The sequence below is a fragment of the Dermacentor variabilis genome, chromosome 5, assembly GCF_050947875.1.
Source record: "Dermacentor variabilis isolate Ectoservices chromosome 5, ASM5094787v1, whole genome shotgun sequence".
Taxonomy (NCBI): domain Eukaryota; kingdom Metazoa; phylum Arthropoda; class Arachnida; order Ixodida; family Ixodidae; genus Dermacentor; species Dermacentor variabilis.
In genome coordinates, this window is record NC_134572.1 from 79,901,148 (window position 1) to 79,920,212 (window position 19,065).

The 19,065-nt window shown below is 46.1% G+C and overlaps 1 protein-coding gene and 1 non-coding gene across 2 annotated transcripts; one reads left to right on the forward strand and one right to left on the reverse strand.

Moving 5' to 3' along the window:
• Window positions 1-5,223: 5,223 nt before the first annotated feature.
• LOC142583589 (uncharacterized) lies at window positions 5,224-16,511 on the reverse strand. Its single transcript, XM_075694078.1, has 3 exons — window positions 16,335-16,511; window positions 11,274-11,393; window positions 5,224-5,560 (listed from the first exon to the last, which is right to left on the reverse strand). Exons 1-3 carry the CDS (start codon window positions 16,509-16,511, stop codon window positions 5,381-5,383), a joined length of 477 nt encoding a protein of 158 aa, XP_075550193.1. The 3' UTR covers window positions 5,224-5,380.
• On the forward strand, window positions 8,470-8,542 carry TRNAV-CAC (transfer RNA valine (anticodon CAC)). Its single transcript has one exon. It is a non-coding gene; the product is annotated as a tRNA-Val (tRNA).
• Window positions 16,512-19,065: the final 2,554 nt, after the last annotated feature.

A 19,065-nucleotide genomic window follows, 5' to 3' on the forward strand; every position in this document is an offset into this window, starting at 1 on the left:
AGCGCGAGTTGGTTCTTCACGCTTGCTACACCTGCGGTTCGCTTTATTTAAATTTGGTTGGTGAAGTCCTTCTCTGGCACTCTGGGCGACAATTAGAGAGATATAGTTGCGCGAAATTTCTGCATCACCCAAATACGCTTGTATAAGGCAAATCTTCGGCCTTTTTTACCAACGACATTTTACTTCATTTGCCGTATACATCAAGACGTTTTTCGTGTGGCAAGACGCTACGGCTAAGACATCTCTATTACGAAGGTTTACGTATTACGGCGCGTGACAGCACCGGTCTAGAGCGCGCGTGCAGCACCATACTTATTTGGCTGCTATAGACAACCGTGAGATAATGACTTCAGCAATACACAAGGAGAAATCGGCCGCGATGGTGGCAGCACAGGCCTTCTTTAATGTATAAGCCATAAATAACAAATTCGAGATTATCCGTAATATAGCGCGCTAGATATGTGGATAAAGTAGTCGGACGCCATGTTTTACTCAAGCAGGGTTTGTGTACGGGCAAACTTGACTACAAACTTGACTACAGCGCGTACTTGACTTGACTTGACTGCAAACTTGACTGCAAACTTGACTACAGCGCGTACTTATATTAAAGGACCGAAAGAACGGCGACGACGAGCGCGTCGTCGTTCTTTCGGTTCTTTTTCTCTATGTACGCGCTGTATAGTCAAGTTCGCTATGTTTTAACCACTAACAACGAACCTCTGTCACCTGATTTCACAAAGTGCCCAGTTGATCTCAAGGCACAATGATGACTACCACCGCCCTCTTAGTGCCACGTCGTGTTTGAACGGCAGCCCCGTAATAGAATTCATGGAAGGACCAAATAAGTCGTTATAGGAACAACGATGACAGCTGCAAATACGAAATTATTGCTCTAACGTAATTGAATGTCTTTGCTGTGGTTATTCTACTGGACAAGTAATTTTATCCACGTGAAGCGGCCAACTTGAGGGTTATAGAGGTGAGCCTGATGCGCCGTCTGGAGAGGTAGCAGATATCCATACTTGAATGTGGACCGGGAGAATTAGAGCTAGGAGGTCGTAAGGATGATTTCTGCTTTCACGTTGCACTATAGTGTACAAATAATATTGCGTGAAGGGCAACATTACATTACGATTGCTACGTGAAAGTAAGTAAGTTACTTTTAAAATATCTTTAAATTCAGACAGCGAATGGGCCTGTACACGCAGCGCTGAACGAAACTTTTTAAGCACGCAGCCTTGGCTGCATCGTATACTGCGCACTGGGGCTTACAAGCCTCTGAATTTAGTGTACACGATGTCAGCGACCCCAACTGCGTTTCTCTCAAAGATTCCTAGCAAAATAGGCTACACATTGTGGCGAAGGGCACGCGCTGGAAAATCTCGCTTCAAACTTTCGGGACGGTCAACTTTGCATGCGTTATTCTTCAGTGTAAACGTGAACTACTTTGCAACGTCCGCAACTTCCATCATCGTACGTTATCGTATTTCAATATAAAGAGTAGCCTCAATAAGAATAGGAATAGCCTAAAGACGACACTAATGCTCGCGTTATACTATGTACGTTGAAATGTAAGCAGTAATATATTCAAGGAGTTAGTCTCAACCTTGCTAAATACTGTAGAAGAATCGACATTTGGGCTTTGTTGGTACTGGTTGAACATCTTGAAAGAGGCAGCGCAAGACGATAAGCCTAATACATAATCCACCAGGATAAAGAAAGAAACAAAAAGAAATTAAATGCCCTTATTTTGCCATAGTAATATCAATACTTTCATGCCTCCTGTTATGCCTCCTGTTAATTATCGCTAATCATCTCAGCGTTGCATTGACAGCACCTTCTCGGAGGCAACCAAAATTTCCAACCAAAATTTCCTTCCGATATAGTGTGAAACTTCCACCTCGCAGAAGCAAAACAAATCGTTATGTTCACAGCTAGGACGTGTCACGCTGAGCGTGTCGGCTGGTGCGTGCGTGCGTGCGTGCGTGTGTGTGTGTGTGTCTCACCAGAATGCGCGGGTGAGCGGACCAGTGCTTAGGCAACCGGATCTGCAATGAGGAATGCCCCCAAACAGCTTGCTGCGATGCTACAGTAAATGCAATGTACTAAGTGACTGACTTCACGACACCGTTCGCGTCTAGATGGAGTTTCAAGTCTCACTACAAAAGCGCCCATCACCACCGTAGCTAGATTAGAGTTGAGCCTTTCATGAAAGAAAGACTCGTTTGACAGTCAGCGTGGCCGTAGTTGTCGCCTACGGTTGCGTGAAATGTCCGATGGAGATTCCGGCTTAGCACCACCTTCCGCGATGGTCAAATCCACGGCGTCGGGTTGCCTACTCGAGCCTTGAGCGCTGAAGTGCGCACGCATTAGCTTTGAAATTGGGAACGCACACTTCCACTCCTGCGAGTGTGTTCGCAGACAATGCCTTTCAGCAGCGCGCGGTGACACTCTGTAGCTTCTGCACTACTGTTGTCCAAGGATTTGTCCACAATATCGCTACTGCAGATTCTCTCTGGCAAAGTTACACGTCTCTCCTCTTGGGCAGTTCTTGCTAATTTCCTATGTCGAATTTTACAAACTCAAGCCTCTTTGAATGACCGAAGCTTAACGTGTTCGACGGAAAGGCTAGGGAGAGCAGTCACGGGGCAACTTGTCCACAGCTCCAAATTACGTAGCATTCCCGTCACAAATCCCATAGCGGGAAATGGTTTGCATCGTCTATGAATGAGGCTACATGCTGACATTTTGGACTTTAATACGCAAGGTTGCGGCTGAAATTTTGCAACCGAACAATATTCGTTGCCTTCAACGGATACGCTTTGTCTTCATGCCAACTGAATAAAAGGTAAGTTTCATGCCATACGTTCTCTATACGCCTTGCAGTGGTAGCAACAAACAGCGCCGAAAAGAAGTTTATATGTGAAATAGTGGAAACAAAGTACTGCCACTTACAATTGTTGTCTAAATCTAATTTAATATATAGACATAATGCTATGGTCATTCGCTAATTTTCACCGCTGCGACTACAGCCATGTTCATTTCTTACATGAATGTCTCCTTAAGTGAGAAAGCCTACCTCTAAAAGGCACTTACAGAGCACTACGTAAGATTCGGTCATATTGAAAAAACAGAACAATGAAACTCCTATATAAAGTACCTTGTAACAGAGAACAAAGTACAATCGTCAAGGTTGACAAGCGCTTCAATATTATTCACTAACCTCACAAAGAGTTTCGTCAAACTAGGCCGCCAAATAAGTGGGATATCATGCACGACGTGCTTCCTTAAATACGCAAATTTTACTCGAAGTTTAGTACTTTCAAGGGACCTGAGGCTGCTATTTGCCATGTTGTATTCCATAAGTACTGTACTCAGGCTGCAATGCTCACAAACAAGGAATGAAAGATTTGTGAACATGTGCAGACTGAAATAAAGCGAATACAGGTTATTAGTCTTGAGCGCATCACTGCGATCGTTCTGGGTTAACGCATATGCATAACATCCGGCGTAGAGCCGTGGCAGGTCACATTGATCACGTGCGCCACCACCCTAGTCGATACACAATGTTTCAGTGCGTCCTATTCAAAATTTGAGTTGCCGCAGAGGGTTCAGAAGATATCAGAGTTTCACGTTTGTTTCCCATGGGTCTCGTGCTTTTCCAATTGCCTGATTCAATCACGTATCCCCCCCGCCCCCCCCCCCCCAAAAAAAAAGAAAAACCGCCTCCACATCAGCTTGTGAAAGTGGATGTACAGCGAAGCTGCAGCCGACGTTAGACAAGCACAGCCGACGCTAGACAAATACCATTACGCTAACTGACGCTAGAAGACGACGGACAAGCACCACCAAAACAAGCGACGCACGCCACCCGCGAACGAACGTGTGCGGCAGTGAAACATACATCCTCCTTCTTCTAGACCCTCTGCCAAGCGCGAGTGCCTTATTAAACTAAATTAATGTTTAAAAGCAATTGTGTAAGAAAGATACGTGAAGTACGACTTACACACTAGCTACAGACGTGGTAGCTTGGGATTAATTGTAGTGCGGATATATGCGCGAAAACATAATTCTGTTAGGCGGAAACTGAAAGACAAAGTCATTTTCCAGCTCCCGTTTCAGGTATGTCTGAACGGCCGCGGCAGCTGGGTGGCGGTATATACTGTTCTTGGACAGTGTTTGCCATAACGTGGATTACGGTCACGGCACACGCTGCACGACAAACGCAGCGGGCAGAGCAGCCACGCATGAAGGACAGATACATTGTGCGCACACGTTCGTCACGCGCCGACACATGTTGTGCGGAAGTGCAGCACATCTCCTTATTCTTGTAGGCTCCATGATTGTAGGCCCAAGCGCAAGTTAGTTATTGAACTAATTGAATTTCTCAAAGTAAAATGCGACAGAAAACTCGTAAAGTACGACTTACACACAACCTGCAGACATGATAAGGATCGGATTGTACTTCGAATATGAGAAAGCGTAATTCTGTTACGCGGCAACTCAAACACAAACCTCTTTTCCGGCTGCCGTTTGAGGTCTGTCTCAGCGGCCGGGGCCGCTAGGTTGCGGTATTGTTTTTTGGATGAGCACAAACCGAAAAAATCCCGACCAACAGCTTCCCCGTAAAAGCAATCACATGCCACTGAAAATCCGCCACTAAACCAATGTTAGACAATAGTGACAGTGACAGAGCCACCACTTCTCCAATTCTGTGTAGTTTGCAATAAGCGGTGCTTCAGCGTTAGTTGAGCACACACTTGCATCGCTGGTGATGACTTCTGCGAGGCTCCTCCAAATATGACGTTTGGCTTAATCTCACCGATATTCACGCATACCTCCGCGAAACCTTATCTGGGAGTATATACATTGACCCGACGAAGCGAGGGATCACAGGCGTCATGTTAAGAGGCAGTGGCATAGATTAGACAGAAAATGCGTGTATAGTTAACGTTCCATAGTTGAGATTAAGCGGTAAAAAATGGTGTTGGGCGGGTCATGCAGTGCGTCGAGCCAATAAGTGCCGTCGAGGACGGCAGACGACAGTCGTGAGACGAAAATATTAACTTTTCATGCAAGTGTTTGGGAAGGGTCTTCGTCCTGAAGTGGCATTCAATAGGGTGATGATGATGATGGCATTGGTTCTAGGCAAAAAATAGTGCGCAGCGCCACCACGTCAGCGGTCAATAGGGGGCGTATATCATACAATGCGAATCACAGCAGAGCACATTCAACAACGCGTTTTCTTGCCGGAGTGTTAAACGATCGAAGCTGGAGCCATACAAACAAGGACAAAACAAACAACGATAAAGTGAAAAATAAATAAAAACGTGCGACGCGCTCATCACGGCGCACAGTCCAGCTCCTTGGAACGTCGCGTTCACAAATGTCCGTGACGGAGTCGCAGCTGGAGCATGAGTTCGCGCTGCGCATCCAGGACGCCCACTTCCTTCTTCACGGCCTCGATCCTCGAGTAACGGCCTTCCTCGCAGTCATCCGTGTCGTCGCACTGAACATCGAACATGGAGACACACATACCGTGCGGGTCCAGCTGGCGTATCTGCAGGGTTCGCAGTGCGCGCAGTATTGGAAAAATCAGACGCGTTTCACGAGATGAGGAACGGCGGCCAAAACCACGATCTGATAATGATGCACGCAGTAGTGGGGACTCCGGATTAATTTTGACCACCTGAGGTACATTAAAGGGGCGCGAAAACAGCGAAACAGTAAATGAGTTAAGATAGATAAAGCATGCTTTATAAGTCCACTTCCGCTAACTACAACGTAAGAGGTTGATTGGTATATGCGGAAATAAAGACCAAAGTTCAACTTTTTGAATTTTGCGCCATATGCCCCGCGCCGGTACGCCAGCGTGACGTAATGGATGCCAATCTATCTGTAGAAGGCACGGCGTGCAATATTGCGCACGTCGAGATAGTGAATCAAATGCAAAATCAGTGAAAAAAATAATCCCAATTAATTATAGTTAAGACACTTATCATAGAACCTGGGCTGCAAGTTCCAATAATAGGCGCAAGCTGTTCTAATAAAATGAGTAGTTAGGTAGACGTCTGGGGGAACTTGCTCTCGGTGTCAGTATGCAGTCAAAGAGAGGGTTCCCTTCCTTCATTGCTTTGCGCAATGCTTTACGTCAAGCATATTATCCGAGTGGCTAGACTGCTTTCTTCCAAGCATGTGCTAGACATGAAATAGTTAATGTTCATATCTGAAGTTCCAGTACAATGTTATCGCACAGAATCCACATTCTCACTGAAGGACAAAAAACAACGATTAATGTGTTCTCCAGGCGTGCGATTTTCATAATTGTGAAGATTCTAGAAATGTGATCAAACAAACGGGTACACGAGGATAGTGCTAGTCCGAGATGGCGGCACACATTCGACTGGTCGCCTTCGAGAACTTTAAGAACTCTTCGAGAACTCTGCTGACATTCGGCAGGTCGAAATCGCGCATTCAGTACACATTCACCTGGATCATTCAGAGCATCGCGCTGAATGAGCTCAGAGCGGCCGGAGGCGCTGAAGTCTTCAACTTGGGAGCGCGGCCGACATCGGACCGAAACTCGACCACGTGCACGGCTGTACTCTCATTACTGCGGGAGCAGCTGGCGCGTTAAGCTGGGACCAGCTTTTCTCTGGTTCTAATCTCGAGAGGGCTCCGCGTCGCTGCAAACCGAGTTGAAGTGCGGCACGAACCAGTCAAACGAATTATAAGTTTTCAATGAACACGAAATTCCCCGCACGAAGCGGTAATTTTCTAGTATTTGGGGTAGCTGGGGGCACTGCGAAAGCTTTTTTTTTTTTATACTTGCTGAGCTTAGTTTATGGCTCCTTTAGAGTACGATGTAGCCCGTCTTTAGCGATAGAACATTCACAGAGCCCGAGCACAGGCCGTCAAGATCCGTGACGTCACGGTGGCCTGGTGCGGGAAGCTCAACGCGACGTCGCCACCGGTCCTTCGTATTTATGTCTTTTTTGATTTATGAAGCCTCCTTCCACAATGAGAAGGGCTTTTTGTTACTAGTACAGCTCAACTTAGTTTTGTCTTTATTGTGTCCCTCTAAAGTGCACGTAAGTTAAAGTGCACGAGCGTTCTTGCTTTTTGTCGTTATGGAAATGCAGCCGCCGCGGCCGGATTCGAACACGCGCCCTATTTTTATAGAGCTCCGCATGAAGCGCAACGCCGTAGCCACTAAGCTACCGCGGTGGGTGCAATCAAAAGTTGCGCAAGCCGGTCGCTAAAATATAGTTTATTGAGTACCCTTGTGCTTCGGTATATTGCGAGAATTGCGAATGTTAGAGCACTATAATGAAGAAATACCCGTGATGTGCGCTGCGAGTAAAGTTGTTAGTTTAGTTGAATAGAATAGCATTTAAACGCTGAAATTCTTATTTGTGAGGCGCTTACTTATGAGGAGCTGCTTATCGTGGCACGTATTCATGCCAAAAAACCACCATCTGATTATGTTTCATCTGTTTTTCTTTATTTTTTTCGTTCATTTCGCTCCCATCGGATTGCTGCCGCGCGGCCGGGATCGAACACGCAACCTCGTGCTTATCAGCACATCCCCACAGCCACAGTCCTACCTCGGCGCACGGATAATTGAATAAAACACAAAGGACCACTCTGGCCAACCTGAAAGTAAATGATAGCCTATATATGCGCGGGCTTATAAAGCGATCAGTTTTCTTCGTTTATTTCGCCCTTCACGCGTGGCAGGCGGTCGGACTTACACCGCTGATGCAAAGACGCCGATGCGAAGAGCGCATGCTCTGGCGCATTCGAGTGAGCGAGTTGCGAGGAGCGTTGGTCGCTGAACCATGGCTGAACGCCAACCGAATTTTCCGAGAGAAGCCTGGTGTCACGCGCCAGCTTTGTGACGTCTGAAGGTGGAAGCGCTCGGACAGCACAACCCTCCTTTTCTCTTCCGCCACCCTCTCCCCCTGCAGCGGCTGCGACACAAAGGGCTCCGACGGGAGGGGAGGCTGGCAGTCACTTTCCACGCCGGCGTCCGCATCGACACTCATATCACGCAGCGGCTTATACATACAGCCACCTATACTGCCGCCTACAGACGAGCTGGTTAACGGCTCTATTTTATAACGAATCACACGATGAAAAAACTCAAGTGCTAACGAATTTACGCCATTACACGCATCAATCTTTATTACAGCCGATAGCTTTCAGGACGCGCTCGGCTATTCGCTTACATCGACAATCGCTCTCGGTGGTTTCATCAGAATTTTTTTTAAATATTAGATCTTGCTGCACAGTAATATCTTCTGCTTCTATATTACACCTTACGCTATAACCGATGGCTTTAAAGAGAAAGAAAGAGGTGTGCGCCACCCACGCTTTCAGTTCTGCGCCAGCTAGACGCTTTGCTAAAAACTGCTTCGTGGAATCCCCGAACTTGGCACGAGCTCAGTCGGAGCGGCGACCATCCCCGTTTCCGTGGTGTAGTGGTTATCACGTGCGCCTCACACGCGCAAGGTCCCCGGTTCGATCCCGGGCGGAAACAATTTCTTTTTCTTTTTTTTTTTTCTTGCGCATGACATAACGAGCTTGCCTGTTGTCGAACCGCTAATGAAACCGTCGAGAGAGATCATGTACTGTGTACGGACACGAATTCGGCTACCTCGCGAATGTCTATAAAACTTCCGCCTATTGCCCATCGCAAGTAAATAAGGAATAGTGTAAAAATTTGGAGGGCGCTCAAGCTTCGCCTTTAAGAGTGGAACGCGATAGCATTCAAAGATCCCTTCACTGCTCCTCACGCTTCCGGGAAACTGCGTCACCTAACCTAACCAAACCGTCAACCTAACCGCAATGGAGACACTGGCGGCGAAACCTGTGCACGAAGGCTAGCTTTCTGGTAGAAACGCGCCCTCTGGCGTGGGCCAATATTCTGATACCGTTTCGCGCTTGCAAACTTTTCAGTCTGACAATATTTAACATAAAAGGCATGTCCTGCGGGTGTTTTGTTTTATGGCATTTGTCTGCGGGCAGACATTCCCAAAATTCCGAGGAACATAACTTTGTAAAGTATGAAAGACAAGGTATGAGCAACTATAGTCGGATACAAATTTAGAAAAAAGGGGGCATTTACTCCTCCAAGGCGGATGCACACGAGCCTCCACCAATGGGTGCGCACTCTAGACTGACGTCACGAGCTGGACGGCCAGCGACCCCGCCGATGGAAAAGATGGCCGCCCGCGCATCGAACTGGGCCGAATAGCGTCATTCGTTTGCGTCTGCTCCTCGTCAGAGTGAATTCCCAAACTGTTTGTGGTGGTCTACCATGCTGGAAACATTACTGCGAGCTTGCGATGCGCCATTTGTGCCGCGTGCGTTTATTCTGAGCTGTGATCCGGCGACGAAAGATTGCAGCGAGCATCGCTGACGCTGCGCTACACGTCGTCTGAAAACAGGATTCCGCGGCATGTTTGTTCCCACGATGGTTTGTTTTGCTCCAAAGTGAGGCTACGATGAAGAAAGATTGCCAAAATCTGGTACCTACTGTTAGCGGCGGGGGTGTTCGAGTACTGTGTTGCTATATAAGAAACAGAAAACAATAACGTGAGAAGGAACGAAAAAAAAAACTATCACATTCTTGAAAACAATTTTGTGAAGACACACAAAAAAATATTAATCTTATGCTATATAAAGCCAATAGTATCTATCTAGAATGATGAATGAAGCATTTTTATACATTCCTTGCCTCGATAGTCTTCGTGTCCCAGGTTTGCAGTGGTTTCGATAAATGCATTGCTTTTTTATGTCCTTGTTAAATAGCAAGTCATTCCTTTTAAGCTCGGAAAACAACTAGTAAATGTTCCGTGTACATGTGCGCAGGCGCAAAAGCCATACAGGGCTGGTCTTTCTAATTTCGCCCCTGGCAATGGAACTAAAAAAGCAGACGACGCGTAGTGTTGTAGAAGGCAGATGGTTATTTTGGTCTCGCGATCCGGCATGTGCTCTAGAATTTCAATCACGAGAGCTCTACCAAAACAGTCATCAAAATACAAAAGTATTTATTTATAGCGAGAATTTCGCGTTTTAGAAGCACGGTTTTTTGAGCGAGACTATTTTAGCCGCGGAGGCAATCGTCTGCCGCGCTTCGGTCATCTGGGCGCGGCCTCCCCTTTTTTCTAAAGTTGTACCCGACCATAGGTATGAACAACTTTAGTGATAGAAGAACAACTTTAGTATGCGTGGTTCGGAATGATTTTCTTGGCCGCGGATGCCGACGCCTCATGCCAAGACGGGATTTTCTGCGACACGGGGCCCTTAATGCTATCGCGTTAAAAGATATCAGTACTGCATACTTGGACTTTTAGCACCTTCCAAAACAACGACGACAGCAACACCTACTAAGTTAAAATAATAATAATAATAATAATAATAATAATAATAATAATAATAATAATAATAATAATAATAATAATACCTTAGGACAAAGAAGGCGTAAAAGAAGAAGGGAGAAATAAATAAAGGGTCTTAAAGTGGAGGAGAAGAGGGGGGAAGAAGCCGAAGTTTCACCCGGAAGGCAAATCATCGATTGCGATAGCAAATTATTAGCTAGGCGAAGTATTTACAGTAGTTTTATCGGTCGTATAAACTCGTAAACATTCGCACACTAACCGAATTAACAAGCGTGGTGCCACCCGCGCACAAGCAGACGTGCACATCTCCCTCGATGACCGCGCACACTCGCTGACAGAACGCTGGAGTGAGAGAGCGCGGCAGCAGCTGCGAGCGAATTGAATGTCGTGCGACCTCTCGCTTCAACGCAAACTAATCGGCGAGAACACAGCGCACACGAAGCTATCGGCACTCGCCGCACTCTGACACCACAGCAGATCGCTTTCAAAGACAGAACCCGTGCGGCCGCGCCATACCCAGCCACCGCCGGAGCGGAACGCCCCCCGCCCTCGGTGCCTTGCGCGCGGCGGAAGACAGCGCGCTTCCTCCTCGCCTTTCTCCCTTGCGCGCGCGAGATCAAGCCAGCACGTCCGCTCACCCTCGCACGCTCTCACTCGCACAAACAGCATACGGCGCCCGGTCACGACGTTATCGCACTTGGACTTTACACGGAATCTCACGGCGACGCCGATGGCGGAAATGCGCCTGGATTGTCGATACAATTGCTATCGCAATAAAAATAAAAAGAAGAAACGAGAACCGATCTGCAAAAGCTTTTGTATGCAGCACGGGGTGCGGACAGCAGTGGGCACTTCGTCGTAGTTTACCTTATCAAGCAGAGTTGCGGTGGTGTCGTAGGCGTAGTAGATGCTGCCGTCAGCAGACACGATGGACATGCCGTCGGCTTTACTATGCTGCGTGTCCATCTCGGAGATACGGTCGCATGACTGCGTTAACGAGCGAAAAAGGAACGGTGAACATGAGTGCGTTTGTGTGTGCACATTGGACACTTGTTGGTCGCTCATCGTCTAAAAAAAAAAAACAGCGATAGATATGATCGAAGACGTTACATGAATGCGTACAATTAGAAATTGTCCTCACAACGTCGACAAGGCGTAAAGGCAGCAATCGCGCGGGTTGTCTATACCACGCTGAGCAGTTTAGTTTCAGTCAGTACAGGTGACGGCATTCCATAAACCGGTTGGCTCTCAGTATGTCCATCAGACTGTTCTAATAGAGCATGTGATTAACGGTTTACTAAACAGTGTGCAACCAAAGCGAGTGATAAGTGCGCGCGCGCGTCTTACACGATACATTATTGTGTACGTAAAAGCTTGCGTGCGCCCCACTATACGATCGCTTACTGCCTGTTTACCATCACACACTAGTTAACGTACCAGTGTCTGATGCACAGTGAGGTCTGTGCGCCCATTCTACTAGCGCCAAAGCTTCCGTACACTATATATATAGACCCAAGGTGGCTTCAACACAAGGCATTTAATAGATGCCTCACATTAACGCACTGAAGTCACACTGCCGACTAAATAGTTCCAAGAATATTCGAGTGACGCGTGAGTAGCGCGAGCAAGGAGGAGGTTGATTAATGGTGATTATTGATGACCAATTGTGCATATAGCTTCCATATACACCTAATCTCGGTTTGACTTAAGTTAACGGTCAGCTAAGTACTACTTCACGCGTGACGAGCACGTCGACCCAGCGCTTTCCGTACGGGTTCATCCCAACTGCCTCGAGGCACGCCTCGCCAGCTTCCGTTTACTTCAACGCGACAGGCGAAGTTCTACTCCAGCGAGTCGACTCGGCCTGCCCCTGCCGTGTTAACGTATGTATCGCCTGCAAGAGAGTAACGCACAGAACAGGCAAGCGGTCAGGTTCCGCGTGGCTTATTGAGAAATAGGGGCTGAAATGACAAATCCTTTCGTTCGCGGTAATCATTCTTCATCGCAGTAGTTCATCCTCCAAGGTGCTAGTTCAGGGTTGTTGGTCTGTCATACTGAGATAATAACTAGCGCTAAAAGGACCAGGGCGGACCTAAGATTCTTACATTCTTATACCTCCTTGTCTTTTTAACGCTATGTAGTATATCTGTACAGATATATACAATATATCAATATATAAAATACCCTTGCTGATTTACTCCCGGTGTGACAGTTCACCCTTTCCTGAACCTTATCAACACTAGCAAATTTAATTTCACTAGCCTATTGAATATCCACTCTTGCGCAGGAATAGTTCTGTGAATAACCACCTTGATTTGTATTGCCATACATAGTTGAAACGACGTTTTCTAACTACCATAGTAAATACTAATATGACGGTGCAAGGAAACAAGCGAATCCCCAGTACGAATGAAGCCATGCCTTATGACTTTCGCTGACGGCCAACTACATGCAGCAACCCGCAACATTAAAGCGGGCGGCTGCACTTCCACTACACATTTCACGGGCTTTATCGTCATCCTACACTGCATGTACAGTTCTTTACGAGACCACATCATGTATCCCATCGTACTGATCAGTGTCATAAAGTTAGGACTGATACATGTCAAACAAGGCAAATTTCTCAGTCTTTTTTGCCTCGCACGTCTACAGATTGGAACAACATCCCTGCTGACATTGTGGCTATTAGTGATAACCCTCCTTTTCGTGAATCTTTAACCAACAATATAGGACTAGGAACGTTTGGCATTCTTTCTGCTTGTTTTTCATGACAGATTTAATATTGTATAGTAAGAGAGTTTTCTATTTCACATTGGCTTTCTTTCTTTGTTCTTTTGTTACTGCCTTTTGTTGTTTACTATGTATCATATATTGTACCACTACCCTCCACAATGCATCTAGCCCTGAGGATGTGACAAATAAATAAATAAATAAATAAATAAATAAATATAGCATGTGCGCCTGCACAGTCATAAAAAAAAGGTTGCCTCTACTTTCAGGTACGCTACAGCATATATATATATATATATATATATATATATATATATATATATATCGCTAACATCACGAAGCAATGCGGTAAGCTCAATATTATACTTCCGTTGGCCGCAGCTCAATGAATTGACCGATCGAATCAAGGGCCAACTGTTGCGACGCTAGCCCGCTTTTCATTAGCCCGTTGTTCACGGAAAACTCTATCAGATTTCTCATGTTTAGACAGAGCTCTCCCATCGATATCGCAGTTGAGCGATATACCCTCCACGTTGGTCGGGCCGGGAAATGCCTACGCAGATATATATTGAGCTGCGACATATTGCTTGCATATATCGCCTTTATTTGGCAGCGGGGGAGGGGAAGGTTGTGTCGGGAAGGGTAATGCGCCCACCACGGGCTACGCCCGCGCACGTCGCATCTGGACAGCCTACGACCGTTCACGGCCGTCCTAATACCCGGACATGAGGCAGGGGCGCGGTAATACGAGAGAACTGACAAAACGTGAAGAAAACGTCTGTTCAAGCTATATACTGACTATCTTGACGCGGCACCGTAAACGGGCGCTCTGAAGAGCTCGAGCCGCGGTTCCGACTCATGATGGATGAACGGAAAGATGGATAATACTACGACAGAGGGGGGGGGGGGGGGGAGTGCAAGGTATACCAGAGGCCCCAATATAAGCCTCGAGCCGCACTGCTGGCGACAAGAGCGCTGAGCGCCAACGATTGAGAGCCACCAATCATCGCCAACGTTCGTGACACGTGGGCGTAGCAGACCCTGTCATTGACATCAACGAGACGTGACAGCTAATACCTTTCGCAGCACTGCTGGCGCTAGTGCAAGCTTTTTCATTCTTTCGTTTTATGCGAAAAAGCGGTTCCCTCGCATACCCGCCGTGGTTGCTTAGTGGCTATGGTGTTGGGCTGCTACTAAACATGAGGTCGCGGGATCGAATCCCGGCCACGGCGGCCGCATTTCGATCGGGGCGAAATGCGAAAACACCCGTGTACTTAGATTTAGATGCATGTTAAAAAACCCCAGGTGTTAGAAGTTTCCGGAGTCCCCCACTACGGCGTGCCTCATAATCAGAAAGTGGTTTTGGCATATACAACCCCATAATTTAATTTCTTTTCCCCTCACATAACCTACTATGCGTACTATATATATATAAACGAGAAGAAAGAGGGTTAACCGGGGGCCCGATTTTTATTAGTCGTATCATAAGAAACCAACAAACACTGACACCGAGGACAACATAGGGGAAATTACTTGTGCTTAATAAATGAAATAAAGAAACGATGCAGTAATGGTAATTTAAGTGGATGAAAAAACAACTTGGCGCAGGTGGGAACCGAACCTACAACCTTTGAATCCACTTTTTCATCCACTTTCCATCCACTTAAATTACCATTAATGCATCGTTTCTTTATTTCATTTATTAAGAACAAGTAATTTCCCATATGTTGTCCTCGGTGTCAATGTTTGTTGGCGTCTTATGATATGACTATATATATATATATATATATATATATATATATATATATATATATATATATATATATATATATATATATATATATATATATGCCATATACTTAATTTGAGAATGTATGACAGAGCCAATCGCTGAATCAGTTGAAAAGCGCTCGATGTTATTTTTGTCGTTCTCGCAGCAAATACATAAGTTCTCAAAGAGCAGAGATAAGAAGAAAGTTAAATATTTGGTATCGATCGATGTTACCACCCTTTCCTCGCCGACTATGCCCACCGTTCAGCCTCATTAGCTGAACGTTAGGGCCCTGAAAAAACAAACTCCTCTTTTTCTATGCAGCTGAAACATATCAGAGGTACTTCATAGCAAATTACAGTGAAAATGTCCAGTTTACTTCCGTGTGATAAGAGTCTGCGCGACGGCTTTTATCTAAAGAGTATCTTCATTCGTACAACAAGCATTTTAACCCCCCTATATATGGATGGCATTTACGACGAGGCCGGCTACGATAACGCTTAAAACAGAAGTAAAATGTGAAACTACAAGTTACCTGCAAAAAAAAAAAGAAGTTCGTGTAAAAATCCATTCGTTCGAACCAGAGCACGTCGTCTACACCGTTTCTGACAGCAAGGAGTGCTATTTCTAAATACATCGTCAAGCGCAGTAAAATACTCATTTCTTTTTCTTCTTTTGGGGCATTAGAGGTGCTCGTTGGTGGCCACCTAAAATTTCGTCAGCAATGCTTCGTCGTTTTAACATCTCGCATGTTACAAAGACGAGCGGTCAAAGTTGCAAAATAAGTCACTCTAAAGTAGGTGTTGTCCTGAAATTCTTGGAGTTCATTTTTTCAAACATCATTTGCCTATATATTTTGCAACGGTTGGCAGCAAAAAAAAAAAAAAGAAAAAGAAAAATTGATGCGGTGTTTCAAGGCACAGTGGCGACACGACGTTGTGACTGCGATAGCCGCACTACGCGCAGAGCAGTGGCACGGCCGCTTAATGTGCGTTTTACTCGGGCAGTTGTGGCGGCGTGTTATCGCTTCTCGAAATTTCCGATGCCATTTGCCTTTACACCGATAACCAACCGACCAAGCGTCAAGTGCGCGCACACACACATGCACCCCCCACCCCAACAGTTTACACACACACAGCAGACACAGTTCAGCTGCTAAAGGCCCTAACCAATAGGTAATCGAAATCCAAAAAAGGTTTAACAAATTCCAGTGCGTGCACTGGAAGTCAGTAACCTCAAGCTGAAGAAAAGTACATCTGTGAGTCGAGCTCGGAGTCAACGAAACGGAGTTAAGAACCTCCCCGACCGACCCTCCTGAGAGACTCAACGGTTCCGAGAGGCGACGCAGGCCTCGATTGAGCGAATGACCCGTTCTTAATGGAACTCGTTAAGAGAGCCCGGATTAAGCGGGCAACGCGCTCGCTCACCATTTCGTGGAAGTTGAAGAACTCCCCGCGGGTCGGATCGAAGGGCGTGCCCTCGAGCACGACGTAGTGCGCGATACAGAGCGTCAGCGTGTAGCACATCACGTGGTCTGGCTGCAGCTTGCGAACCGCCTGCACTCTTTGGATCTCGTGTTTCTGCGCAGGGAATGGCGGTCCCATCCTCGCTTAAAGAGATCATTCGGTACTCTCGGTAAATGTTGTGACATCTTATGTGTACCCTGCACTTGTACGGGGTGTACTAAAGAGAAACAGCATGTTTGCGTTAAACATCAGTGATTTTCTTCACCGTTGCTCTAAAATGCGAAGAGAGAGGGGCCACGAGATGAATTTTTCGACACGAAAGATTATAAGATCAACAGGTACAAGGGGTACAGGGTACAGGGGTACAGTACAAGGTACAAGTACACACTTAGGGTTCCATCGGAATCGTTCGAGTACAGATGAAGTGTTTTAATTCTGGTACACTACGTATGCTTAAAACAACTAACTAGTGATTGCATTAAAGGTACAGCGGGAAAAAGAAAAATCGGGAAAACCCTAGAACTCTTAGCTTCCACCAAATGCTAGCCAAGTACGAAACTGATCTGAAAGTTACTGAAGTACGTCGGCGTCAGTTGTGCCCAAATTCCTTCAGCGCCTAATAAGCGTCCGAGGGCTCCGTTCTCGATCGCTCACTTTCACGGTTCCTTTCTGTTTAGCCAGCAGTAGCTTCCAGCGCGACGCCTGACTGAAGCAACGGGCATCTTGTCAATGCACTCGATTATTATGCGACATTAAAAATATCCCGATGGAAGGTGTGTTACTCATTTTGGGCAAGCCTACTTCAGATTGCTTAGCGTATCAAAATTGTACTGAAGCGATGCTCAGGAAAGTGACCAACAACCAATTCAACTACGGTGGAAATTCAGCACTAGTGATACTTTCTGTTACGATCATTCTTTAATTCAGTTTGGTTGTGCTTATTGTATGTGATAGAAGGGAGTCATAAGAGAGTGCCGCAGTGAGTAGCTGGTCGAGATGGCTGCCCCGGCTACATTTCAAGCACGGACAATGGGCGAATGAGTAGTCCGATAATACACAACAGGGCCCATGTTCCCAAAGAGCTCTTACAATAGCATTGTTTGTAACAGTAAATTACAGTCAATTCTGATGCTGTACATATTATTAGCAAAGACGGCCAGCAAGTTGCAGAGAACAATTATAAACAAAAAGATTTCTGAATACGTGTCCTGGGTACGATTTCACAAAACTTTCCTATGCTATGATTGTTCGAAAGTGCATATCATGATGCCAATCGTGAGGTCGGATATGCTATTAACGAAGGCAGACATGTTAAACAACATTCACGAACGAAAATATCTGTGAATTCGTCCCTCAGAAAAAAATTTTAAATGATTTAAAGTATCCAGAACACACAACACGGCTGTTGGCTGTTGTTTCTGTCAAGGAATTTAAGAAAGAGCATGCCACAACAGGCTTCGCACAAATAGGCACTGACGTGACGACGCAATGTAATAACGCAGTTAGCAAGAGCATTTACATTTCAACTGTACATTTACTCGGTAACTAAATGCATGATAATGTGAAGACCCAACAATCCAGCTTGTAAGTGTTAAGACCAACCGCCTCCTATGTTTCTTATGCATGAACGAGCCGACAACAGTGAGTATTCTCCTTTGAAGGACAAATTTACCACCGCGCGCATCGGCTGAGACACGTTGTGACTGTCGCCACCGCCGTCCTCGAGTGCATAACGGAACAACGGCATGGTTGACGGCGTAGCTTCCATGACGTGCGATTACTCACCACTTTGTTAAAATGATTGGGTGGCTCGGCCAACGTCGAGTTCCAGATGTCTATCGGTGCCACGTGCGTGATCAGGTTCGAGAATGTAACGTGCCTGTGAGTTGGGAAGAATTATCGATGCTTAAACGCTGCAAGTGCTCCATTTTGTCGTTGCATCGGGGACGCATACGCATGTAAGAACTCGCGTAGACCCCGTCATTTCACCGTGCTTAGGCGCCAAGGAGAAGACACTCTTGCCAGTTTATTCCTTTGTTTGGATCGATTCCGTTGCATAAATAATGAAAATGTTATGTAACTTTGATTAAATAAATTCTGCGTTATGAGGCACGCTGTAGTAGGGAGTTTCAAATTAATTTTGACGGCCTGTGTTTCTTTAACGCGCGCCTAAATAAAGATGCACGAGCATATTTGCATTTGTAACTTAATCGAAAGTCAACCTTGATCAGCCTCTGTGTGCAGGGAGAGATAATACACTGACGTCCAAACCAGCGGTAAAAGTTGGAAAGTTATGAACATGACTATGATAGTGACCATATACATGGTTCTCGATGGATTCCACTAATTTATCTGAAGGGGATTTCCTTTTTTTCCCTCCGTGGCAGAGGATTCGTTTCTTTGATACGCTGATCGGTCTGGAGCGGGTTCGTGTGTTCCGCTCGACTTTCCGCAAGACCTCGCTCTTTTTAACTTCCGCCGCTACGGAAGAATTCGGGGGGAAACTTCAAGAGTGCGTGTCCTCATTTACATCTTTTGATAGGACGTCTTCGTCAGATTTAAGCATTTCGCAGAAATATCAGCGTGCAACGTGTGCTTTCTTTTTTCGCTTTTTTGTGTTGCACTTAATTCTATCAACCTTGGCTCCCCTCCTCCTCCTCCCCCCTCCCCCCATATGGAAGGCCCGCTACTA